Genomic DNA, 27,965 nt, shown 5'->3' with positions numbered 1-27,965 from the left:
ATAAACAGATTTGGACAGCTAACAAAACAATTACAATTCTTGTTTGATTAAACAATTTTTTAATTGTTATGTATCAATAATTACTTAATTATTTGTTTTTGAATAAAAATATTTTTAATAGAAAATTTATACTCCTTAATTGTTTGAAAAAAAACCAGGGGGGTGCAAGTGCACCCCCTTGCACTCCGCTGCTGGTGCCCTTGGGTAGCAAATATATGTTTACAAGAAATACAACTCAAGAGAATCTCAAAACACAATGATCACGTTGTGAGCCAAATAGCTTCAAAATACACTGGAATTAGAACAGTGATTAGAATATAGGCAGTGAAGTGTTTCCAATACACCCTAGAGTAGAAAACAGTGATAATTACTAGCGTATAGCTCTATTTGATAAAAAAAATAGTTTATTGAGCGTATTTAAATATTTCATTATTTTATATTCACTATGTCAGAGAAATTCAATGAACATTATGTGGTAACATGTGTGGTCTATGTCACCAAATTTATACCTTTAAAATTATCTGATACCACATGCTTTTTTTATATTTATATTAGTTCTTTTAAAACGTATTTCTTGTCGTAGTTCATTTACCTCGCACTAGAGCTGCACAATAGGCTATTGGCGACAGTCTGGAAAACATCCCTGAGGATCATCCGAAAACATGCCATGACAATTTTGATCCTCTGCAGCGGGGATGGCACCCCCCCCCCCCCTCCATTTCGGTAACCTGACGACCTGCATGCAAAGTCGAGCACTTTAAGGTAGAACAGTTTAACGAGGACCAATACCGCACACCCTCGGTCCCTACGCAGACTGATCAAAGTGGTCATCCACCCACACACTGACCGCAGGCAGTGATGCTTGACTTCCGTGCGGAATTCGAATTGACCAGCCATTTGGAGTCTAGAACCTGTACTAAACCCTACTAAAATTTTGAATCTTTAAAGCAATCACTTCAGTAAGAATGGGATAGATGAAAGGTAGATAGATAGATAGATAAAAGACTTAGGTAAATAGATATAAAAGAATTGCTGCCCACAGTTGAAAATTTCAATATATTCTTGCGCCTCTGTCTCACTGCTAAAGGCAGCCACTTTGAAACCAATTAAATTTATTTATAAGTAAAAGTATTTTATTATAATTTGTTAGTTTATTCGTTTTCAATGAAGTTATATTAAAAACTGTCTGTGCCTTTTTGCTACAAACTGTAGTTCAGAATTAAAGCTTTGCTATGTTATAGGAGGCAAAATGTGGCTTTTTTAAGTTTTTTCATTTAAAGAACTTTTAAATCAGAAACGCCACTCACCATAGTAAAGTGGAATATTAAAGCAACAACATACCTTTCTGAAATGTAAGATCTCCATTTTCTTGAGCAGTGAAATCACTTATTGCAGCAAACAACTCGTCTTCGTCTTTCAATGGAGGTACTTTCAATTCGATAGTGAAACCAATTGGGAAGTTTCCCTCCAGATTATTGCACTTTCCTACAGACCACTGCTTGTCAATACGTTCAATCACCTGAACAACATCTCCAATTTGAAGAGGTAATTCATTTGAATCATCTGTTGGAAAGTCATAGAGAGCCTTCACAAGCCTTCCAAGTTTGGGTTCCATTACTAAAATAAAATTATTGTGGTCACTAGTTTATAATTGATGTCACACTTTTTTTCAATATATTTAACTCCCCTTTGTCACAATATTGACACACTTCACTGTTACACATGTCATGCTATATTACAAACACGTATAGTATTTGCAATTCTGAATCCAAGTACCATGCTTTAAAATACACTCATGGACAAAAAAAAATTTCGCACCAAGAAGGAGTCGTCAAATTGAAATGAAATTTTACATACGTAATGACTACTTTGATATAAGTAAATGATTAAAAAATCAAAGATTATTGTTTTTCTTTGATTTTCTAATCATTTACTTACATCAAAGTAGTCATTAGGTATATAAAATTTCGTTTCTTTTTGACGACTCCTTCTTAGTGCGCTAATTTTTTTGTCCATAAATGTATAATTCATATATAAACCTTATATGTTTTGATAACATTAGTGAGTATGACAATAATGCTTATTATGTGCACTTATTTTGTATGAAACAAGATTAAGGTTAATTAAGATGAATCAACATGTTAATGATTTATTTTGGTAAATTTTTTTAGTAAATTTGAGATTATCATTAATTTTCTATTAAATATATTGACACGCAAAAATGGGTTCAGACAAAAATTTCTGATTGATACAGATGTCTGTTAAGCTTGAAATTGTCTGCCAAAGTAAAATAGCTAGGCTGACTCAACTTTAAAGCAGAGGTGGCATTTTCTCCAGGGAAACCTATTTTTCTTATGACAATGGAAGAAAGTGGAAAAAAACTAGATGAAATGGAAGAAACTAAGAATGACCAATATTATTGTTCAGCAATAAGCAATACAAAATAGCTAAAATTTAAATAGATATTAGATTTAAAGTAGCATGCACAAGGGCATTCAATTTCAGCAAAATGTTTCAAAGTTAAAATTTAAAAATATAAAGGAAAATGTTGACGCAATAGATTTGTCATGCAGATCCATTTCTGTCACAACTTCCATTTCAGACAAAACTGCGAAATTTAAAGAAATATATGTTGGTATGTATAGTAATCAATATAGAGTAAAATAAAGAAACAAATTTCACCAAAAGTAGTTGGAGACAAAATAGAGGTAACTAGTTACAAGAGTCAATAAATTGTTTACAGAAGCTTTTAAAGTGATATTGGGCATTCACAGAAAGTTTTTCAATTTATGTAAAAAAAAAAAAAATATGTGTGGTGTTAATAAATAATATATGAATTTAATGTTAACACATACCCATGAATGTAATGTACCTAACAGATCAATTACATTGAAAAAATAATTAATATTCTTCTAAAATTTTGCAAACTAGAAAAGATTTCTATTTGAAATCAATAATTTTTAAAAAGAACAGTTTTTAATTTTTCTGGTTGCCTCTGCCTATCAGGAAATTTCTCACCAAATTTTTTGTTTTGAATCCTGCAGCTAAATGATCACTTAGCTTTGGCAACAACCGAATTTGAAACAACTTCAATGAAGCCCATTGAACATATACTTTCTAAATGTATTGGTATTGCTAGTGCAATTATCGAACAGTGGCGTTTTAAATTTGTAGTATATGTCAAAATGTCCATAATAATCGCTCACTAACGTTTTAATGATAAATTCTTCACACAACCATTTTATCTTTGAGCAATCAGAAAGAATACACTGATCATAGTACACATGTGCAAGAAAATGCAACACTCATCTTTAAAAGGGGGTGAGAAAAATCATCCGACTATTATTGTCATAAGTGATGCTTAATTAACTATGGTTACTGTTCGTCATTGTGCTAATCGTTGCTGTGGTGAGAGATACTAAATGTAATGATAATAGGTTTTTTGCATCTTCATTTAATTGATTGAATGAGTGCATGCATTATATATGACAGTTGCTCTTCCAAAGAAAAACTTTAAAATACAAATCTAAGAACAATAAATATAAATCTATTCACACATGTGTTTTGTGTCAAATTCTCCAATGGTAATGTTACAAACTTAAGGTTGTTTAAGGTTAAGGTAAAAAAAGGGTTGTAATTATAAATATTTCGAAACAAAATGAAGATACAGTGGAAATCTTTTCAACACAAGCATGGATGATTTGAAATACTAGGAAATTTTAACTAATGGTAATTTTCCTAGAGCAGCAGTTTCCTGTTTTTTCGTTTATGGAACCCTAAATGATAAAATAATTTTTCAGTAAAAACATGACTTCTTAAAGAAAGACATTAAGTAGGTATCAAACAATAAAATACTTATCTGTTTTGAAAATACTTCGTAAGAAGAATAAAATTTTTCGTTTTATCATTAGTAATCTTAAATTTGGATTTGGGTAGAATAGTTGAATTTGCTAATTTGGAGCTTAATCTAGTCTAGCTATGAATATCTTTTCAATGTATAAGCGGAAAATGAATAAAATAAGTCGAATGATAATTTTTGTTGATATGAAAACTAAAAAGAACTGTTTCTTTATTAACAAATCTAAGGCAAGGAAAATATTAAGGCAGGTTTTTATAAATGCATGTCCTTTCCATAACTTATTCAAAACAATGTTATTACAAAAACTATATTAAAACTTTTTTTAATTTCCTTTTCATGGGCATAATACTTTAATAATTCATTAAAGTAACTGAATTATTGAGTAAATAATGGAATATTGAAATAATCGCATGTTTCAAAAATCCTAACTTTCCGAACCTAAGTGTTCTGTGGAGCCGCTATTTTAGAGTATCCTAATGTTAAAGTTTTATCTATTATTTGAATGTCTTCCCAATATTTCGGTTAATTTGAATCAAAACTCAATATAATGAAAAATCTAAAAATATTTCACCTTCGGTAAGTTATTTCCAATCTCTGAGATGATCCAGGAAAAATAACTATCATTAATCTTTATGATTTGATTAAAATGGTTAGCAAATCATTAAAATAAGTCACTTACTATTGCTTACTTTTCTGTAAAGCAAAATGTATCTTTAAAGATATGAAGTCACTGTTTCAGCTATTATGATCAACTTTTATATCAAGAATGCAGGAAGTTTTTTCTCGAATTATGATGGATTTGTAATGAGAATGTCAATTGTGGTACAAAAATAAAACATGACACTGTACAAGAAATGAACGAAAACAGGTGACCGATGATGATGAAGAATTTCCAAATGAGAACAGAAATGTGTCTCTTTTGAATCCTAGAAATGATTAATTATCTAAGGAGGTATGTGAAATCTCAAATTAATATAAAAATAAGTTATTTCATGGTCTTGCTAACAATTTAAAATTGGGCCAACTGTTATCCCAATATATTTTAAAGCCATAGTCATATAGAGATAAATCCCATGAACGTGCATGTTAATTGGGTGCTATGAATTATCGATGTATAATAAAAATTATTAGAAATGTATGAGTTCATGGTCATTATTAAAATTGTATTATTTTTTGACAACTATTCAATTGAATTTTTTTGTTATTATATTCATTAATTAGAGCTTATTTTTGAAGTTTTTTCCCCCTAACTCTTACAGTTCGAATTAAAAAGAGTGTTTTGAATACCAATAAATTTATGGCAGATAGTAATTGATCATATTACTAAATGCTAAAAATTATGTGTCAAATAGAAATAATTTCAAAAGATTGTATAATCAAAAAATGAAATTTGTTATAAAAGTTTTAACATGACAGTTATACTTTTTTTTCTCACTGCAGTTTAGAGATCCAACTCATAAAACGATGAAATCTGAACATTTTTTCTTTACTTTCAAACTATACCTCAATCTGTTATTTTAAACTTTCACAGACTAATATCAAATAAGTATAATTTAGATATCTATGTCCATAGAAAGGCATGCAAGAAGTAAGGTATCGTTTTTGGCACTTTCGTTGCGTCAATATTTACGCTACGCGGCCATCTGCAGTCAAAACAAAATTAAAGTTGAAGTATTTTGTATACTCTAAAGTTTAAGTTTTGAAGTTCACTTTTGTGCTAGATGAAAAGCCTTTATTTGGATCCATTATTTCTTTAAACACATAAATGGCAACGGAGCTTCAGTCTCTAACTGCAACTGCCCTTATGAAGTGAGGTGAAATTTTTGGGTAAACGTGTTACCGTGTGTAGTGGCCGCTTACGATCTTAATAATTTTAATTAATTATTATTTACGATGACGAATCCTACAATTTCAAAGAAAAGGAAGGTAAAACCATTTATTTACTATAACATCATTTTAATTGTCTTATAAACATTGTTAAGTGATCCTGAACTTACGTGTAAACGTAAGGCCTAAGACGTTATCAAATATTGTAAATTCATAGATAAATAATATTTATTTGTGTGAATTCTTTTTAAAAACATAATTTTTTCTTGGCAATATCATAGCCTCATATGCTTGTTAATATAATTTTTTTTAATTATAATAATATAGATGTTTGATTAATATTTTTAGCCAAGATCTAATCCTGGCAGCATTGCTTTTGTATATTCGTTACATGGTATTTATTTGCGTACATGAATTTTGTATCTGAAACTGATGGGGATATTTCTGATTTGTGATCTATCAAACTAAACTTAAAACGCCAAATTGCGGAAAAGTTGTAAATTTTATTTTAAATAAAACATGGAGTATGCCTTTGGATGGCTAGGAGTTGTACTCTTCGTAATTCCCTTCTCTTATGTAATTTTTACTCTCTCGCGGGTGCAGATAGCTTCCAAAATTGATATTTTCCATCTTGAGGTTTTGGAATGTGTTAATCTTAGATTAATTTACTAGAAAAAACTTTATCAAATACAGCATTGTTACCATTAACTATACATGTTGCAGGATGCAGTGTATTTAATAATTCTAAACAGAAATTCAGAACGACTCAACTAGGTTCAGTAGAAATGCTTCCTAAATTTAGAGAATTGTGAATTTTATTTTTCTGTTAGATTTCTACTTATTTTTTTAGTTTTTCTGATGGAATGAGTTATTTAAAATATTCATTGAACTATTTATGTCAGTTAAAAACTAAAGTGGATCCTTTAAAACTGTCATCAGATAATTGTTTATTTTATAATTGTTAAATCAATTCTAGAACAGGTTTAAAAACTTCCATGTTGTGTAGCTAATGCAATATTAAATAGTGGTATGAAAAAATATTTAATTACTGCCTATGGGGTGGACCGGGAGGTTGGAGGTCACTTATTGCTGTTGAAGTACTTTCTAAATTGAACAAAAATATTTATTTAAAAGAGGATAGAGAACATTTCTGTTAGACTTTTGACTTGTTTTTCTTATGATCAATTTTAAAATTATTTATTGAAATTAAAATTAATAACTATCTCTATTTTAATTAAATATTAAGATTAGAATTTCTGAAACTACTTCCTGCAACTTTATTTATCCCTGAACTATTTCATTATTTTTATTTGATTTGCCCTCATCAATTTCTGTTTTTAAAGTTAAATATTGTCTTTCAATCATTGCCATAAATTTTTTTATATGGAAGCATTACTTTTAAGATTTTGTATATTAATGCTGGCCTCTTCATTAATACTTCATCTTTCAGTGAGGAAACGAAATTAAGCGTAAGTCAACTCTAAAAGTTTCTTTTCATCATCAACCAATTCTTCATAGCCTCGATAAAAACACATGTAAAAAGATGCTGAAACAAACTGAATATAAAAGAGCTGAAAAAGTCCCTTAAGAATATATCAGGATATTGAATAAAATCCTTTTGTGTTTATTTAGATCGAAAATAAATTAAGGTTGAGTTAAATAATGCTTAAATTTAGTCACCCTGTAAATTCCTTATAAGAAAATCACTATCTTACAGCTTGTAAAACATTTATTAAAAAATAAAATTAAAATTTTTAACACACAAGTGTTTTCCGTGCATTTCCAGGAACTAAGGTCTGTTTAAGATGGAGTTGCGATGAATAGTAATTTTTATGGTTACCATTTTATTTAAATTTGCAGATTTGCGGTTACCACTAATCATGCCTTTTATTTAGACATATGTTTATGGGAATTGTAATTTTTATTTAGACGGGTGATGTTCTCGGCAGTAAATTCTTTTGCCAGTCATCTGACTAATATGTTCACTAGGAATACTTGCATTTTTATTATCTTTACTTTGGTTTCAACACAAAAAGTGTTTTATGTGTTAAAAAAAAATTTAATTTTTATAATTAGTTTGTTGCTGATGGAGTTTTCAAAGCAGAATTGAATGAATTCCTACGAAGGGAGTTAGCTGAAGATGGTTACAGTGGTGTTGAAGTAAGAGTCACTCCTACCAGGACAGAAATCATCATTCTGGCCACTAGAACACAAAATGTCCTGGGAGAAAAGGGGCGAAGAATTCGAGAATTGACATCTGTTGTTCAAAAGCGTTTTAACTTTCCTGAGGGAAGTGTCGAAGTAAGAAATTTTCTTTCTTTCTGTTACATTTAACATTGTTGAATTGTTCTTTAAACGTAATTACTCTTACAGTAAATGTACTCTTTAAAATCTGTTTCTGCAATTGCATTGTTTCACATGCATTTATTTCGGACTGAAATTAACAAATATATCTTCAACACTTTTTGTTTTTAAAGCAATGTTAGTAACACAAATTGATAACATTTTTGAACTCTTTGGCACTTTTTATAAAGTATTTTAATAGTATTAATGTAAAATTTTGAGGAAATTTCTTAAATTTTAAACTATTTAGAGTGTTTTCTATTAATATTTTGTGGTTAATGATAGGATATTTTTGATTTTAAGTTTTTTAATAAAAAAAATTTCCAGAATTTTTTTAACTTTCTTGAAAAGTATATTTTATTTATATTTCTTTTTTTCAAGGTATTTAATATTAAAATTTTATTCTTGTTTTAAATGTTGCAACTTGACTTTTGTCATTAATCAAATATTAGTAATCACAAATTTTTGTTTTATAATTTAAATTTGACCATGGTAATTCCATTAAATCCATGTAATCTAAATCCATTTTCCTATTGCAGTTGTATGCTGAAAAAGTAGCTGCTCGAGGACTTTGTGCTATTGCTCAATGTGAGTCTTTGAGGTACAAGTTGATTGGCGGTCTAGCTGTCAGGCGGTATGTTTTTTTTTTTTTTTTTTTTTTTTTTTTTTTTTTTTTTTTTTTTAAGCCTTGATTTATTTCTGTACATTGAGTGTTAACAGTTGAGAACAAGAATTACCGTCAGCTGCGCTTATTTGCATTAATTCAATCTCACTTAATTATTTCATAATTAATGGTTTTTAAAAAATCGGTTAAAGCAATTATGTCCACATTTTACTTTTTTATTACAAACTTTACTATGTCTCCTTAAATAATTATAATTAGTGCTTTAATGGATTACAAGTTACATATTCAAAGTACTTGAGGGGTGGTCATAATATTCCACCGAAACACTTAAAAGTAAACTTTGCTCACGGATGGACAAAAACATACCTGGCAAGTCTCCTCTTTTTTGCTGAAGACTTCCGTATTTTACTGCTATCTCCCGTTTACCAGTACTCTTATATTTCTTCGCATTTTTTTAAAAGATTTTAAGAAGGCCTTTTTTAGTAATAAATATCAGCTTAACAGAAGGCTCTTTTACCAGTGCTACCCATATGCTGAAACGCTGGCCAAACTGGATGTGGTGAGAAGACCACTGTGAGTCTTTTGACGCTGACATTTTCTCCGATAACAAACTTCATTGTTTGCCTATGAAAATCTTGCAATAAATTCAATTGTTTTCATTGCATTTTTATGATTGTTAAAACGAATATGTATGTCTGTTTTACGAATCATTTACTGTGAGTGTCAATTGGGCGGCTAGAAAATGAGCTGTATAAGAGAAGCAGTTCAAAAATATTGCGGATGTTTTGTTAAGTGCCCTATGCATTCCACATACCAATGCTAAGCATGAGATAATTTTCTCTGAAGTTACAGAAATCAGCTCAGAATTTCACTCATTACTTTCTGATGAGAAGTTTGAAAGCTTGCTTTGATAAAAAAAAATAGTTTCTCTGGTAACTGTTATGAAAAACTTAGATAAAAGATTTCCTATGCAAAATCAAATCAGATACTTATGTTCGAAGTATGAATACATATAAATTCTATAAAATAAAGCTAATTACTTAGAATTATGAAAATTATTTTGATATGGAGTGTTTAGAGTATAAATACATAGCTGCCAAATCTACTAGATTTTCCAGGAGATAACTGAATTATGCATGTTTCTCTTGGTTTACTGGTTGAATTAAAATTCTACTGGTTTTTGTGAATTTTTAGAAAATTCTCTAGTAAGTTGAAATAGAATTCTCTTCCAGATTATTGCTTGCTTCAATATTTAAATAAGTATTAATACATAATGAAGCGACTCATATATATATATATATATATATATATATATATATATATATATATATATATATATATATATATATATATATATATATATCAGTTCAGAACTCTTTTTAAATTAATTTTTAAAAAACTTTTATATTTGATGAATTAAATACCCATTAATATTCGAAATTATAAGTAAACAATACATAACATTTCAAGTATGTTTATTGTCACTCATAACTGAAAAATATTGCAATTTTGTTGACTAAAAAGTCCCTAAAATTCCTTTTGTGTAAAATATTTAGTACTGTATGCAACAATTATCATGAAATTTATATTTCGTAAAATCTACTGAATTTTTTCCATCTCATGTTGGCAGCTATTTAAAATAGTTTTGGATTAAGATTTATTTACCTATTTTTTACATCGGTTAATGTAAGTGCTTATATTATTTCCATTTTTGAATTTTCTCTTTTTGTCTTGCACAATTATGCATGTATCAAAACTCACACATGTATCACGTAATCTGAAAAGTGTCGCTAGTAAAATCTGTTATTTTATTTCTCCAATGTTAGAAGGTATGCAAAGAGAAAATCACAATGTTCAGAGTTGCTCTGATATTTCTTATAAAAATATTCCCCGATTTTATTTTATTTATTTATTTATTTTTTTTTTTGTGCCAGAACATCTTTTCGGGATTCATACAGTCTTAAAAACCCCTTAATGAAGTCCTTAAGAGCTACTCTTTTTTTTTTTTTTAACAGGATCTTGATTATCCAAAGAAACAAAAAAAAAAGGGGCTAGGTTGACCATCGTGAATTTGCATTCATGAAAGTAATATACCTTGTGCAGAGCTTGGGGTGTTACTTTTTTAACTCTGCTCATTGTTTTAGATTGGTGCATTGACTTAAAATGCGTGTCTTTTTAAGGAGAGGGCTTGGCCAAAGGTGGCCCCTTGCTGATAGGTGTATAAATAATAAGTGATATATCTTTTTTTAATAATGTTGCTGTTCTACGTTATTCATTCTCATCAGAATTTAATATAAAATACTTTGTACTTACATCTTTAAAAAAGGTACTGGTCTGATTATGTTCTGTGATTATAGCACTTGAATCAAATGCTAATTGTCACTTAAATCTAGATTGTCATTCCAAATAGTTGGATTAATTGATTAAACCAATTTTTTTTCTCTTGGGATTTTAGAAAAAGCGATTTTAAGTTACAAAATTAAACGAAAATAAAGATATTAAAAATGAAGTATTTTTTAAAAAAAAAAAAAGTAAGGTAACAGTAAAATAACGGGAGTATGAAACTAAAAAATATTTTTGTTAGGCAAAATTGACAACAATGCTAGGCATGTTTGTTAATTTTAAAGGTGTCTTCATTAAGTTCTCATTTTATTGTTTCTGGTGTTTGTTTTCTTGAAACTGGTATATTTTTAGTAAATTTTAAAAAAAACTGAAATTATTTGTTTATTTTTAATATTGGAATACTTTTGCAGAGCTTGTTATGGTGTTCTCCGATTCATCATGGAAAGTGGTGCTAGAGGATGTGAAGTTGTAGTCTCTGGTAAACTTAGAGGTCAAAGAGCAAAATCTATGAAGTTTGTAGATGGATTGATGATTCACAGTGGAGACCCAACAAACTATTATGTTGAAACAGCTGTTAGACACGTACTTCTAAGACAAGGTGTGTTTCTTTTACTTGTCTCTTTATTCTCCACTTATATAGATTGTCTAAAATAAGAACTCCCCAGACATCTACCTGGACCTGTGGCTGTGACTATAATAAAGAGGCATGACTATTTCAAGTGGGGTGCAAGATCACTGTTTTGGAGTGGTTTTGGCTTGGGTCCTCGAAAAAAGGTAATCTCTTTCTTCGTTCTATTGTGTTAGAAGCTACCCTCTCTAAAATGCACCACTCTTGTTTCGGTAGCATCAGAGGGCCTCAGGCTTTGTGGTGGGAGTTCTTAGCTTAGACGAACTAAAGTTAATTTTTAGTTGATGTAAATAAAAACTTCTATTCAGTAGTCTTCTGAAATACCGCTTTCTAGTTTACTGGAAAATCTTGTAAAATAAATCTGTTCTATTTTGCCAGTTTAACTGAAAGTGCTTCATGTTTTTAATCTCTCTGGTTTAAACCTCTCTGATTTAGAAATCCTTCTCAACATTGGTTTTGCGATAGTGTTTATGATATATAAAGCTTTTATGTCATAATGAAGCTAAGCTCTTCTTTTTTGGTTGGAGCTCTTTATTTTTAAATTACTACTTGAAATTTACTACCACTATTTATACTGAAAATTTATTAAATATCTCATTGTGCAACATTATGAATTAAAAGATATAAGTTTCTTTAATCATGTACATTGTGTGATACATAGTTAAAATATTGTTAATTTATATTTTTATTGGTATAATTTTTGTATTTGGTTGGCTATAAAGTTAAAAATATTTCAAGTATTACATGAAAAAACCCTCATATTTATGTCATAAAAACTACATTATTTTCTCCTTATTTATTAGCAGAATTAAATCTTGTTGAGATTCTAATAAAATATTTATGACCAAAGGTTGAGGTCAGGGGAATTCTTGACATATTCCAGCATCTGCTGTTAATTCGCCCTTTCTTAAACGTATCTTGCTTCTCTATTATTTATTTTTTACAACCTGTAAAGCCTTTATCTGAATTTGCACACAATTTGTAATCTTAACTCTGGTTTTTTCACCTAAAAATCAATATAAGGCCTTTTTTGCCTCAGGACTGTTGCACATTTCTTGTTATTTTCAATATGAATTTTAATGTGCAGCAGATTTTAAAATCATGCAGCTTCCTGGACATCAGCAAAGCTTTGAACTTCAATGATTATATTTTTTGTTGCGACGAGTGGTCTGATATTTCATGTTGATTACAATTATATGAGGGGTTCATATTAGAGACTGATGTCGATACTGAAAAAGAATATTAATAATAATTTAGTAATAGTGGAAATATAAATAGTTATTTTTAAAATTATCTATTTTCAAATTGTATTTTAAATTTTTCAACAGAGAAATTCTTTCTTTTTTAACTTTTTCTTACATGTTTTCTGCTTTAAAAAAATACTGCTTTTCATCTTTGTAAATTATGATCAAGGTAGTTAAAGCCATATTTTGTCTAAGTGTTTGACAGTATTTTAATTGGTGATATTTTTTTTTCTTGGTTTATTATTAAATGGTTTCTTTAACAGCCTTAATGTGTGTTTACTGCTAAATGTCTTACTCTTTCTTAGTTTATCATTGGCCTTATCAACAATGAAACTGTTCTTTTATATGACAATTATAATTTATTTATAAAATAGTCTACTAAGGTAGATTATTCTTCAGTATGTATATTATAACTTCAGTGATTATAATTTTTGTTGCGATGAGTGGTCTGATATCTTATGTTGGCTTCAATTGTATAAGAAGTTGATTTTAATTTTTTTTATAATATCAGTCATGTAAAAAGATTCGTTTGTTTTAAGTTACATAAATTTGTTTACTTTTTATTGACTAATTTAAAAGAAATTAGCCATTGTTGGCCCTCATATAACTGCCTTTACTGTGATAGGTTTAAACAGGGTCAAGGGCGCCGGCAAAGGGGTGCGCTTGCACCCCCCTGGCTTTTTTTTTAAACAATTAAAGAGTGTAATTTTTTTTTATTAAAAATATTTTTATTCAGAAACAAATAGTTAAGTAATTATTGATACATAATAATTAAAAAATTGTCTAATCAAACAAGAATTGTAATCGTCTTGTTAGCTGTCCAAATCTGTTAATAACGTTTTCAATTACTTCTGAGTCATCTTTGATTCTTTTCTTATGCACACTGAGCATACACAAACTACTTACTCTCTCGTGAGACATTGTAGACCGATTCCATGTTTTGATGTGTCGCATTGTACTAAAAGTGCGTTCAGTAATGCACATAGTAGGTGGAAGAGTTAGGCCAATTTTTATTGCCTCCGCTACAGCTGGATAAAACGGTGTGGCCTCAATAACTAAATCGATGTATTCGAGGGATTCATAAGAATTTTCTCTATTCCTCCACATTTCCTACTACGTAAATTCGTAATTTTTTAAAAATATCTTGTTAACAATCAAGAAATGTATCTTGAAAAAAATCAACAGATGAAAGTATTTGTAATAACAAAACAAAATGTAATAACAGAATATTTTAAATTTTTTTTGGGGGGGCGGGTTAGTTTGTTAGAGAGTTGCACCCCCTTTTATACTATTCTGCCGGCGCCCTTGAACAGGGTGCATAGATTTATATAAAGTACTTATTTTTGATTTACGTTTTTTAAAAGCCCTTAAAATGTTTTTCTTTCTATTCGGGGTTTGTAAGAAGTGCCTAATTTTTCTGTCATTTAAATAAGATTTTTCTTTTCTTTGCTGTGTCGATTGTCATTCTAAATTACAAAAAGTGCAGGATTTTCACAATTTTCTCTGCAATATATATCAGGAACTAGTTGAAGTGCTTAGAAAGTACTTGAAAGGTGCTTATTTTTTCTAAAAAATCTGGCTATGCACCCTGTTATAACAATTGAAACTTGTGTTGGGTCAGTTATACTACTGTGTGGTGGTAAAGATTTAAACCTCAATGATTATAATCATTGTTGCGACGAGTGGTCTGATATTTTATGCTGACTACAATGGAATGAGAAGTTTAAACCTTTTATTTTTTTTTTCCTATTGATATAATATGTAGGCTGAGGAAAGGTACATTTTTCAGTCAGTGAGCTATTAATTTCTGAAAATTTTGCTAAACAATTCTTGACCATGTTAATTATCCAAATAATTCAATGAGGCTTTTGAGACTATTTTATTAGGTGAAATTAAATTTTTATTAAGTAATTCCTTTAATGGTGTTTACTAAGTCTTCTGCTAACATAATTTATTTTAAAATAGTCTACTAGGATAAATGATTCTTCAGTATTGATTAAAACTTCAGTGATTATAATATTTGTTGCGACGAGTGGTCTGATATCATGCTGACTATAATTGTATGAGAAGTTAAAAACTGTTCCTTTTTCTGAGACATATTATATAAAATGGATTTTATTTGTTTTGAATTACATTGTTATTTTGATTGATTGATGTGAAAAAAATCCCACATGTAATTTTGGTTTTTCTGTGGTATATTTAATGTATTTGAAAATTTTCTATAGGGTCAGATGTACTACTGTGTAGTAGTAAGGATTTAAACTTAAATGATTATAATTTTTGTTGCGACGAGTGGTCTGATATTTTATGCTGACTACAATTGAATGAGAAGTTTAAAGATTTTTTTTTTTTTTGGTTAAATGCAGGCCATTCTCATGGAAAGGTGCATTTTGCATTTAGTTTTCTATTAGTTTCAGAAAATTCTGCTAAGCGATTCTTGATTGTGTTCGTTGGTCAAAAAATTCATTGTTGACATTTTTTAAGAGTGGTCTTCTTGAAAATTATGATCAAAGTAGCTAAACTCAAACTTCAACAGAGTTTTTGGAAGAAAATTCTTAGGTGAATTATAATTTTTAAGAGTCTTTGCAGTATTTCATAAAATTATTATAAAGTTATTTCTTTATCGGCTTTGTGCGTTTATAGCTAAATGTCTTACACTTAGTTTATCATTGGCCATATCATTAATAATGGAAATTGTCATTTTTTAGACGATTATAATTTACTTTGAAATAGTCTAATGGTGTATATTTTTTCTTCAGTATTGATTTGATTAAAACTTCAGTGATTATAATTTTTGTTGCGATAAATGGTCTGATATAAATTACTTAAATTGTATGAGAAGTTAAAAACTAGTTTTCCTTTTTTTTTTATTTTTTTAAAGAAAAGTTAAATAAAATGGATTCTCTTGTTTTAAATTGCATAAATTTGCTTATATTTGATTGATAGAACAAAAATTACTGCTGACTTAAATGTAACTATTTGCTTTTACTGTGCCAGATTTAAAGCAATTGAAAATTGTCTGAATTTTTGGGCCAAGTGTGTTGTAGTAAAGATTTAAACCTCAATGATTATAATTTTTGTTGCGACGAGTGGTCTGATATTTTATGCTGACTACAATTGAATGAGAAGTTTAAACCTTGTATTTCTTTGTGCTGTAGAAATCAACCAAAATGTTGGTTTGATTGATTTTAATTGGTCTATAAGATACATAATTTAATTTTGATCATTTGAACACATTCATCCAGAATGATTTGCATCATTTACTCATTGCTGTCCTTTTTTAATCATGAATTATTTTCTGCTATGTTTTAATACTAAACTATTGACTTCTGACTAGAAGATGGTGAATTTTCATCATGCGGGCAACTACCATTTTAATGTATTATTCTGGCGGAGCTATTGGTCAGGTCGAAGATCACATGTTACCATTTATGGTGTAAGGAATATCAAGGGGTTGCCTTATATAAGAGTAATGAATTCTGCATTCTTGACCTTGGTCATGAAATATCAACGCATTATAAGCAATGCTTAGATGGAAGAAGCTCTCAATCAATTTACCCTCTTTAAAAGCTAGTGTATTATGTTTTATATTCTTTTTTTTTTTCTTTTTTTTTTTTTTTTTTTTTTTTAATTGTATTTATTTTTTAAATAATGTCTTAAATTATGTTCTGAAAAAATAATTAAGGTTATGATAGGTTCAAAATGTATAAATTAATAAAATCATTCTATGGCTAGGAGATATTTTGATAATCTTATTGATTTTTTTTTTTTAAAATGTTGATCGGTCAACAATATATATCTATTCTATTTCAAGTTTGTGATGGAGGCGTGTTTAAACCTCGATGATTAAAAAATTGTGTTGCAACGAGTGGTCAGATATTTCGTGTTGGTTACAATTGTAAAATAGGTTTTATGTTTTTCTTTTAAATTTTTTGACACGCGAAGACAAAATGTAATATCTTTAAGGTATCTTTTCAAATTATTATGCCCTCTATTAAGTCGCTCAGTTTTACTATGTACAGGATACAAAAAAGGGGTCTGGTTCATTTCGTCGACAGAGTCTTTTCATTTACAAGGTCATTTCTGCGACGAAATGACTTGTCGAGGAAACGGCCTGTCGATAAAGGGAATGCGACCCCAAAAAAAGTGGGCCGACATAAGTAACTTATGGTCTAATAATTGAGCCTTCGCATTCTAGGGTTTTTTCTTATTGGTTTATGAGGGTCATCTTAAATATACTAATTAATTACACTCTATATTTTAAGTTAATCAACTTATAAAAACTTATCTAGTTGCATTTGCTGGTTATTTCTATTTTAAATAATTCAGTTCTTAATAAATTAACCTGTTTTTGATTTTCTCTTAAACTAGCTTTAAAGCTTCATAAAAAGATTTTTTTGATACATGCCTGTTTCATTTTGTATTGCCTACTAAAATGTTTTGTACTAATTTATAAAAGCAGTCTCGGTTCAACTGTTTCTTTGCATTTTGTAATTGATGGTTACAAAATAATTATAATGACATTTTTATGTTTTTCAGGTGTGTTGGGTATTAAAGTAAAAATTATGTTGCCTTGGGATCCAAATGGTAAAATTGGACCAAAAAATCCTCTTCCAGACAATGTCAGCATTACAGAACCTAAGGATGAGGAGCTGCCTCAATCCCCTTACAGTGAATCTAAGGGAGGAGATGCCAAACCTGTTCCAGTTTAAAAGTGTATAATAAATTTCAAATTAAAAAAAATTGTTCTAAAGGCTTTTGTAGTTTCTTTTTCTTTTTTTCCTTATCACATAGGGATGTGATAGCGTAACACTGAAGAGTGAATTCTGTGCAATTTTTCCTGTCATTCAGGGCTGATGACTGAATATGTAAGTGGAATATTGCTTTGGTTAGTTAAAGCATAGGAAGTGAATATCTTAAAATTCACAGTAATGGAAAGTTGTCCCGGAGTTTCAAATGCAATCTATTTAACATTTTGCTATTGTAATTATGCATGTTAATCACCTCAGTATTTTGTTTTACAATCTCTTGTTTCAAATTTTTTCTTAAATTTTTTTATTTCTATTTCCATTTCCAATGAGCTGCACAATCGGTCTTGCCGATGAGCAGACCTAGTGCGTTCTCCAGAGGTGGTATCCACTCTTTCAGGACCACCCCAATGGGTGAGATACCGTTGGTCATGTTAATTTGGACGTCTAGTTTCTGCTACACTAGATGGCAGCTTTTTCTTCTTAAATATTACTAAACATGTTTTCGGCTCAACATTCTTTCCAGATCAAGGTTATATCTTAATTTTTTCTTACATAAATCTAGTTCTTACTATTTTTTAATGATGGTTTGTCATCTATAATAAATTATATTAACTATACATCAATAAAAGTTCTTTCGGTGGACTGATCGTAAAGACACGGTTCCCGGTAGAACGCCGAAGTCAAGAATTACCGACTGCGGTCAGTAAGTGGGTAGGTGATCACTTAATCTGCCTGCGTAGGATCGAGGGTGTACGACGGGGGTGTCAAACTCTCGGCCCGAGTTGAACATTTTTGTGGCCCAGTCAATATGTTCGAAGCAAAGTAAAAATAAAATAGAGCTTGGAATTAGAAACGAAACCAGCATATAATATACTTTATTTATAAACTATACGGATCATTTTAAATTGTCCGCTCGAAAATGTAAAATTCTAATTGGCTGAAGAGGAGTCCGTTTCACACTAAGCTATCAATTAGATAGTACATGATCAGGTTTATCCTATTATAGCGAGGTTCTCAATCAATTCTGGGATTTGAAAGAAAAAGTATGTAAGTTTTTACTAACTATAAATCAAGATACAAGCTTGTTCTCCGATTAAATATGGTTGATATAGCCAAACACTTATCCAATTTAAATTTATTGTTACAAGGCAAGGATCAGATCATTACAAACATGTTTGACATAATTAAAAAAGCATTCAAAAGTAAACTATTTCTTTGGGAAGGGCAACTGAAAAATGATTTTAACGCACTTCCCAACGTGCAACAAGAACAAATCTAGTTTAGATGATACTGCATCGTATCAAAATTACGCTGAAGAAAATTTCAAATCTTAGAACAGAATTTGAAATAAGGTTTAAAGATTTTAATACTTTGGCAATTTTGTTTGTTTTCTTCGATTTTTCTCAATAAATATAGACTCGGTACCCAGTTATATGCAAATGGAAGTGATTGAGGCTTAGTGCGACTCAGATTTGAAGGCAAAATTCATTGAAGTGGTGCCTAAATTTTACCATCAAGGTTTGGGAATACTCGGAAATTCGCGTATTCAATTATTTCCAAGTTTGGAAGTACTTATCAGTGAGAGCAATTATTTTCTGTTATGAATAGAAATAAATCTCCTGTCAGAAACCGTATTAACGCTCACGTTGGGTCAATTTTGAAAGTCTCAGCCAATAAAATTTCTCCCGCAATAGAAAAGATAGCAGAGAAGAGATGTCAAGTATCAGGACGTAAACAATATTTTAACTTTATATATGTTTATTACAATTCAAAATAAAAATACAGTAGAGCGCCGATTATCCGAACGTCGTTCGAATAATTGGAAGGTTGTTTAAAATCTAGTCTAAATGGTCATTATTTATGCACTAACTTGCCTTCACACTTTTTCCAGGTTTAGGATTGGCAGTACTATCTAAAATAGTTCTGTTTTAAAAAAGAAAATTTAAATATTTTTTATTTATTTTCTTTAAAACTTTTTATTTTGAATTTTTTTAAATCATATTTCAGCTTTTTAAATTATTTTTTTTTGTCAATTACTGACTTAACCACATTTTCTTTATTTTCCATTACAAAAGAAATCCAGCAAAGACTTTTGTTTCAATGAAGATGCTCTTTTTTGAGCAGCCATATCCCTTATTCTTTTTAAATAAATCAACTGAACTGGATCAACATCATTTTGGCATTCTAGTCAATTAATTGCAATATCTAATGAATTTTATGCTTCTATATGAGAAGGTCCACTATCTTGAACTTGATCACCTACGTCTTCGTCTGCGGAGTTCCGATTTTCATTCAAAATTTTAGCAACTATTTCATCATCATTTGAAATACCAGGACGTTTTCAGACTCTCGACACCAGTCTTCTATTTCTTCTGCTGCATAACCTGGCATCTTTTCAACAAAATGGTCTACTTTTTCAAAAATTGTTGATAAGTTAAAAAGTATTCTGAAGTATTAAAAAAAAAAAAAAAATCGGACACAGTTCGGATAATCGGCGCTCTACTGTATTTGTTTCTATGAACATTGATTTTTTTTTTTTGCGGTCCACCTGTATTTCAGCATTGTTTATTTGATTCAAGTTAACTTTTGAGTGTGACACCCCTGGTGTATTCTAAGGTGCTCGCCTCTCTGCGCAGGTCGCTGCAGAGGAGAAGTAATCCTAAAAAGTGCAGTAAAGCCCTGGTTTGCTCTTGGCGGTTACCTCCATTGACTTCAAAAAATTTTAATTCTAGACCTTTTTTTAGTGCGGTAATGCTACTTGTGTTAGCGTCATAAAAACCGGATCAATGAATAAAATTACTGTCAATAAAAATGATCCGATTACGTATAATGATTGTGTTCCGGAAAAAAATCCGGGTTTTTCACAAACCGCGATCCCGAAATCCAAGGTCCAGAAGTTTCAAGAAATCGTACTAGTAGATCACATTTATAAACAAAAATTCTTGTATATTTCTTTCATTCATAAATTTTTTTTCCAGGTAGAACAATAAATGTGATTATACATAAAAGTAAACTTATACATAATTATTCATTTAAATTATGCTGCATATAATTTATTTAGAATTCCGTGTTTTGAAAATATCATTAATGATTTTACTCACGAGATTTTCAGGATTTTTCAGTTCTGCTCACAAACACCCCTGATACTGTATAAACAGAATATAATTATGAATAAAGAATTATTTTAAATAAAAAGAAATTTTTCTTGTTTTAGTTACCAATTTAACTTTAAATCGTGAAGACTAGTTAGCTTTGTTTGTTTGAGATAATTGTTTATTTTTGTAAAATAACTTTTTTTTTTCGAATTTAACTTTCAATTTAAAAAAATTCATTGGTACCATAGTCTTTATTGCACTCTTGAGAGAGTCGATCTCAGAGTGACAAGTTCAGAGATTGTCAAAAGGAGCTCACTAAACAAAAGCCTCACGCAGATATTTTGGATTCATTTTTATCTACTCTTATGTTTTATTGATATTTTTTCTTGTTTCCTTATTTAACCATTTCCGCACTTGGTGCAGAGGTTAACCCAGTTTATGGGATAGGTGATGGTAGTCTCTCCTTAACGTTTTCAGTATTATTTCACAATTCCTCCCCACCCCCTCCCCATTTCAATCAAAAGAAAGATTTCTAATTTCCTTAAACCCGAAATATTAAAATCCTTTTGCTCTAGTAAAGAAGGACTATGAGTCGGGCATAGAAGAGGATTAAATATGTGAGGAAAAATAGACAGTTTCCACTTTCAAATGAATTCCTCTTGAAATGCAAGAGAGCCATTCACTGTATCAAGGAATGATTTTAGTCATCTAAAGTTTCATTTTCTTATTTGCAGTGGAGCTGCTGAACATGATTTTTTTTGTATTTCTCCTTGAATTGAATTTCCTTTTCTTCTAGGGTTCCTTAAATGTGTTTAATAGAGTATAATTTTGCATCATAGAAATTAAGCACTCTTAAAACTTCTTATTTTGCATTGAAAGTTCTTTTTCTTCAAAAGAAAAAACGTAAATAAAATGTTTAGTTTTATTACCCAGTGGCAAAATGGGTGTTGTTTTAGGTTTGATGTTGTGCACACCTTATTTAGACGTTATCAAACTATTCAACTATGCGTAAAAGAGTGTTAGTAAACAGTGCCCATGCGTTGCTATGGCGACTGTTGCTCAGTACCGTATTTACGTATAGGCACACTAGGGCAATGACCGGAGGCCCATTCACTCAGGGGGCCTTTGAGAATCTTACTTATTTTAAAAATTGCATTAAAAGAAGCTAAGAATAAAATCATTGCCTTGCATATTTTTTTTAAATAAATTTTTATAGAGTAATGCATTTTTTTCCCTACAAATAGTGATTGATTTTCAAACACAAATAATTTGAATAGTTTATCACCAAGAAAACTTAAAAAGTAAACCGAAATCTATTTTTCTTCTCTCCAATGAAAATTTTAGGTACTTGGGTATTGTAAGATGTTTTAATAACTTGCAATGTGTCTACCTCTACAAAAATACAATTCCAAATCACTAGTATATAAGACATGTTAACTCGATTCTATGTTAAAGTACCTTTTCATAGATGAAGATTGACATTGTCGATAAGTCCCGCAGTGGACTGATCGTTAAGACACGGTTCCCAGCAGATCACCGAAGTCAAGCATCAGTGTGCGGGTGGGTGACCACTTGGATCAGTCTGCGTAGGGACCGAGGGTGTGCGGTATTGGTCCTCGTTAAGCTGTGCTACCGTAAAGTGCTCGACTTCGCGCGCAGGTCGTCGGGCTACCGAAGCGCCCACACAGCCACCGCTATCCCAGGGATATCCAAACACGTCTGTTACTTATCCAAATATCCAGTGGATATTCGGATATGTTCCAGACTTCTTACAGATATCTAAACACATCTAAGTCCATGAGTTAGATATTTTAGACATCTCTGGGATATCATTTTTGGATATCTGAGGGATGTGGTAATTTGGTTATTATAGAGATATCCAGGCATATCTAAGTTCTAGATATGGACATTTTGGATATCTTTTGGATATTTAATATAGATAAGTTTAAGACATGGATCACTGGATGTCTGTAGGATGTCTAAGAGATGTTTCAAATCGTACTCAATAGCTGACGCAGATCCAGTTTTCGATATCTTAGAGATTTCAGTTTTTGGATATTGATATTCTTTTATTTACAATTCCAAACTCTGATATAATTTTCTTTTTCTGATGCAGATTTTTTTTTTTCTGAATTAAAACAGAATTTTGAATTTTTAAATATTCTTAGATAATTATAATTCTAACCGTACTCAACAAAAATAGAAACCTGCCAAATACGAAACTGCAGAATTTATTGTTAGCGAACGTCTTCTTTTACAACCTTGATATAAAAATCTTTTATTGTTGAAGTAAGTAAGAGTTTTTTATTATTGAAATATTTGTTTTCTTCTTATTGGTTATATTGTCATTTTTATTTCTCCTATGTGCATTTTACATATCTCTGAAATGTATGAACTTGGATATAAGTCAGACTTTGATGAATTGTTATGGCTTACAATATGAAGAGTTACTGTTTGAAAAATTTTCTTTAAAGATTTCAATTTCTAATAATGTATGCTTATTAAAAGATAAATCTATTTGTGTAATAAAAAATATTATTAAAATATCAGATGGTAGTGTAAATATTGTAGTCACCAAATTTCTTAGCTGTGTTGATGTTATGAATATCTTGCTAAATCTTCACAGCTATGAATATCCTGCTAAATCTCATATACTTTTGGCTCGGAATCATTTCTCTTTATTTTATGTGTGTCAACCATATTTTATGTAAATGCCTTGCCTTAAAAGAAAATGATAATTACAACGTATTTCCTTTGTATTATAAATATTAATTACGTTCTAATTAGATTTTAGCTTCTTACCTATATTACATTATACATATTTATTATTTTTCATACTTTTTATATCTAATTGCAAATAAAACGGATCGTTTTGTTCTTGTATAAATTACTTAATCTTCCTCATGTGAACACGCTTAATGTGAACTAATTTTTCTCTTCTCGCTAAAAGTCTTATTAATATCAACAGCCCCTTTTTCCTAGACTTTGCAGTTCAGATTGACAAGTCTAAATACATTAATTTTTTTTCACTTAGTAGAATTGAAAGTTTTAACAAGGAATTCCTGTTTTCCTCACAAAATCATTCCTTTAATATTAGCGTTGAATTCTGTTCAATATATATAAATATATACGATTCTTCTATTTTGTTTACCCACTTACAAATTGCTGAGCCAAATTTTTAATTTTGAATACATTAGCCATTTGTCAGGCTGATGATATTAATACATCATTATTTTATTTGTATATATTGTATATGTAATATTGGTTGCTGAAATTGTTAATAATATTTTATTATTGTGGTCATCCCCATGACAGAATCACAGCGACATTGTCACAGAATGTTACGGTTCTTGCAGAAAGATTTTTCTTTTAAAAAGTAAAAAAATTTAGTTTTCTTTTCTACAGAAATTTACACATAATATTTGAACCATGCATTTAGATAATCACTTTTTGACGCGCTTAATTTGCACCGGTAGTATCGTAAATCAATGTAAAAATTCTATTATATTTTCGGCAGTTATTGATATTGATTTTCACCTGGTTTTGTAAATATCTCTATTTATTTCACACTATATGGAAAATTCGAAACTTGCATTTGAGTATTTACTTTTAAGGCAATGATTCTGTCTAATAAGCTGCTATTGATTTCTCAATAGTTTTTATATCAGATATTTTTATACGGTATTAAAATTATTTATTACGCATTTGAGTAACCCCTTTTTGATGAGTCCAATTCGCATGATTTCATCGTTAATCTTCGTTTTTTTCTTCTTATATAATGGATTACATTATTTTTTAAAATTTTGATGATTATTTACAAAATGCGAAGAAGAAAATAATTTGTGTGACATCCTCTCCCTCCAACAAAATGCGTAAATAACACCCATAATATTAGAATAAAAAATTATTACATGTTTAATTAAAAAAATCATAGTTTTTTTGGAAACACAGCTTTTTTGCTATTTTTAAATTACTAACTTATATGTTTGTTATATTGAAGTTATCTTACAGAAAGATATTAGTGCCAGACAGTTTTGTTGCAAATAGCTTGAAAAAATTCTGCCACAGGTGTGGTCATTATATTATCTATGTGCAATTTGCATGTTTTAAAAAAAATCATATTTCTTAAGCAATATTTCCACACATACTGAAATGATTGCTTGAGTGTTAGGAATTATCATTGTATATATAGCTTTTAATTTAAAAAATGTTTAACTTAGAATTTTGTTATTTTCATTTTTTATAATATTGCAATTGCTTTATTCATGTATATATCTGAAATATGTAAATGTTCAAAAGTATGTTTAATTTTGCATTATATGGATAATGACCAAGTGCATCAAAACAATGTTTCCATGCACGGACATGATTGCTTGAATGCAATGGATTATCATTGTATATATAGCTTTTAATTTTAAAAAAATCATTAACTTAGAATTTCTTTATTTTCATTTTTTTGATATTGTAATTGCTGTATTCATGTATATATCTGAACTATGTGTTCAAAAGTATTTTTAATTTTGCTTTATATAGATAATGCCGAACAATTTTTCAATTGTTAAGTTTCTATTGATTGATGAGGTTGCAGTTGTGCCAGTGACCTGGTTGTCAACAAAAGGTTGTGTGTGGCCTCCTTTTAAAAGCGTATGAAGTAATGAAACTTGTTATGAAGCTAACTAAACCTTCTCCAGATTGGATTTGCCATGAAGCAAAACTTTTGGGTGAATATTTTAATAACTTTTTACTAAAAGAAATTTTTTTTTTTGTCCAAATGCAATTTCAACTGGTATGTATACACCAGTTAAGACACGATGTTTGTATATAATTAAATAGGATGTGATGAACTTTGTATAATTTTTGTTATTTAATTACTAATTTGTTCTTCTCAGGTACAATCTCAGAGTGCTGTATACTTCACTATTTTATTATTTACTTCCTTGCTCTTTTCTTACTTTTTTTTCCCCTTTGGTTTTTTCCTGTGTTACCTTGAGTGTTCAATATTTTTATTGTTATGAAGTTTTTTAACTCAGAATTTTACAGTGCACCACTGGATCTAGCCCAGATCTAGATGTAAAGTTTGAATATACATTCATTCAATCTGATACAATTGTTCTTAACCAATTTTGGAAAGTTAAAGCCTATTCATATTATCTAAACCTGTTACCAGATCCAATACTAGACACTGTTATAACTCCCATTTCTCAACAAAATAATTTGGAAGTTAAAAATAGTATATTTTACAAATCTTTCCCAACAAAATTTTCATTTATTTCATATGTTTACCGATTTGATTAAATAAATCAAAATGACATAAGAAGTATAAAACATTTTTATTTATGAGTTGATTTTAAAGTAATAAAAAAGAAATATATATATGTGTATGTATGCACACGTATTTCATAAAAAATTATAAATTTATAAAATAAGTGAAAAGAAGAAAAAAAATAGCTGTCACTTTTTACTATTTGTTTTCTCAAGAAAAAATTGTATTCCTTAAGTAAAATTTTTTATGAGTTAGTATTTAACCATAATTACAAAAGCATATGAGCTATCACTCAAATAATGTGCCCTTATTTACAATGCATCAATTCACAAAAATTTGTTTAATTATTTTGTTCATTGTCTGACTCATGGCATTTGTAGAAGAAAAAAGTTTAACTTTTTAAATTTGAAACATAATTATCTAATATATATAAGCAAGCAAGGTATGTAATAAAATGTGATGAAATCTATCTTCGTTTTCTAACATAACAGGGTGCCTAGCATTTTTAAAAAATGCTTAAAGGTGCTTATTTTTTATTTTTATATTTTAAAAGATATTTAAGGTGTTTTTATTTTATTGTGGGTTTGAAAAAAGTGCTTAATTTTCTATCTTTTAAAAAGAAATTTTTTAGTGTGGCGATTGTTGTCGTAAATTACAAAAACAAAAAAAACGTGATATTCACGATTTTCTCTGCAATATTTAACCGAAACTAGTTTAAGTTTTCAAAAATGTGTTTGTATTTTTTTGGAAAGTGATAAAAAATATTTTTTTAGTGCTCATTTTTTGTTGAAAAATTTGATTATGCATGCTGTATAAATATTATTACTCTATCCTTAAATGATAAAGTACGATTGGGTAATTTTAAGAAGCAAAAATATGGAGAAAGGTTACAACAAAAATGTTTAAACTAATATGTCAATAAATTAACCACTGGTCTTTTAATTTTCACCAGCACACATTTTAGAATTTTTTTCTTCTTCTTCTTAGCATAAATTAAAAGGATTTTTATGCTCTTTCTGGTAGACTTCTCCATAATTCCTTCTATTTTTATCAATCAAATTAGTTTTAGCTTATTGCTTTTAACCAGATTATAAAAAAAACTAATGTGTACTTTATAGTGGCAAAATAGTGCATCATATCATTCTGTATGCAATTAAAAAGTTAACATTTATTGAGAGTAAATGCTATTTTAAAAAGTCACATTTAACTTTTTTACACATTTTTTACTTTAACTCATTTCTGTAAACAAACTAAACTACAGAAACAAAATTTAAAATTTTGACTATTTTTATGAAAAAAAACTTTCTGATGGAGAATTGAGGGGTAAAAAAATCTGTTAAGGAAAGAATAGGTATAGTTTTCTTGAATGTCATTAATAAATATTTAATTTCAATCATTTCTAAAACTTATGCTATGCCATTGCTCTATTTTTAGGTGCTGTGAGGAGAAATCCTTCGATCCAAGAAATAGCAACAGACCATGAAATTGAAAAATGTATAAAAAACGGCATGCAAAAAGCAAGAAATGTATCTTCATTAAAAAATTTTAAATTGTAAATTTTACTTTTTTGTAAATAAACTATTTATATATGATTGTTTCGATTTATACCCTTATTTATTTAACATTCTTTTCAATAAGCATGAAAATGTAAAAAAATTTCAGTTTCAGAAATTTTCCTTTTTCTCTCATTTAAATTAAAACTCATAATAATAATTTAAACTTTTCTTAAAGTTAATTTAAATTTTTTTTTTAATTTTAGAAAATGAATCATTGATGTTTTACAATTTTTTTTTTCATAATTGAAAAAATTCAGAATCTTGAAATAATTTCATATTATTCCTTCAACCTTCATTTTTCGAATACTACAACCAGTTCTTTTCTTCCAATAAAATTTTTTATGCCGTAATTGTAATTACGTTTCTAATTTAAAACACTCTTTCTGAATATTACAATCACCTTGGGAAAAATTGTATTTTAATAAAATTTT

The 27,965-nt window shown here is 29.1% G+C and overlaps 2 protein-coding genes and 1 long non-coding RNA gene across 3 annotated transcripts in view; 2 read left to right on the top strand and 1 right to left on the bottom strand.

Annotated features, from left to right (window-relative positions):
* LOC107456340 (dynamin-binding protein) overlaps positions 1-4,551 on the bottom strand; it is a 59,088-nt gene extending 54,537 nt beyond the window's left edge. The window contains exons 1-2 of the mRNA XM_043039179.3: positions 4,431-4,551; positions 1,342-1,617 (exon numbers count right to left, since the gene is read on the bottom strand). Coding sequence (XP_042895113.1) covers positions 1,342-1,615 — 274 coding nt within the window. The 5' untranslated portion in view covers positions 1,616-1,617; positions 4,431-4,551. The remainder of the gene's footprint in view (positions 1-1,341; positions 1,618-4,430) is intronic.
* A 1,119-nt stretch (positions 4,552-5,670) lies between these two features.
* Positions 5,671-17,622, top strand: RpS3 (ribosomal protein S3). The gene is made up of 5 exons (XM_087160305.1): positions 5,671-5,785; positions 7,763-7,987; positions 8,569-8,663; positions 11,408-11,595; positions 17,409-17,622. The coding sequence occupies exons 1-5, from the start codon at positions 5,753-5,755 to the stop codon at positions 17,579-17,581; spliced, it is 714 nt and encodes a 237-aa protein (XP_087016431.1). The 5' UTR covers positions 5,671-5,752; the 3' UTR covers positions 17,582-17,622.
* Positions 17,623-22,836: 5,214 nt separating this feature from the next.
* On the top strand, positions 22,837-27,520 carry LOC147816310 (uncharacterized). The gene is made up of 3 exons (XR_015432780.1): positions 22,837-23,004; positions 25,249-25,436; positions 27,413-27,520. It is a non-coding gene; the product is annotated as an uncharacterized LOC147816310 (long non-coding RNA).
* Positions 27,521-27,965: the final 445 nt, after the last annotated feature.

This window comes from Parasteatoda tepidariorum, chromosome 1 (assembly GCF_982258835.1).
Source record: "Parasteatoda tepidariorum strain Cologne lab strain chromosome 1, Ptep-v5.0, whole genome shotgun sequence".
NCBI classification, from domain to species: domain Eukaryota; kingdom Metazoa; phylum Arthropoda; class Arachnida; order Araneae; family Theridiidae; genus Parasteatoda; species Parasteatoda tepidariorum.
The sequence above is the reverse complement of the archived record's forward strand: the minus strand, read 5'-3'. Positions and strand labels throughout refer to the sequence as shown.

Bases quoted from the DNA above. Each gene is read 5' to 3' on its own strand.
- RpS3 (XM_087160305.1), top strand. From the start codon at position 5,753: ATGACGAATCCTACAATTTCAAAGAAAAGGAAG. The intron at 7,988-8,568 runs GTAAGAAATTTT...TTCCTATTGCAG, and splicing joins TTCCTGAGGGAAGTGTCGAA to TTGTATGCTGAAAAAGTAGC. The intron at 11,596-17,408 runs GTGTGTTTCTTT...TATGTTTTTCAG, and splicing joins ACACGTACTTCTAAGACAAG to GTGTGTTGGGTATTAAAGTA.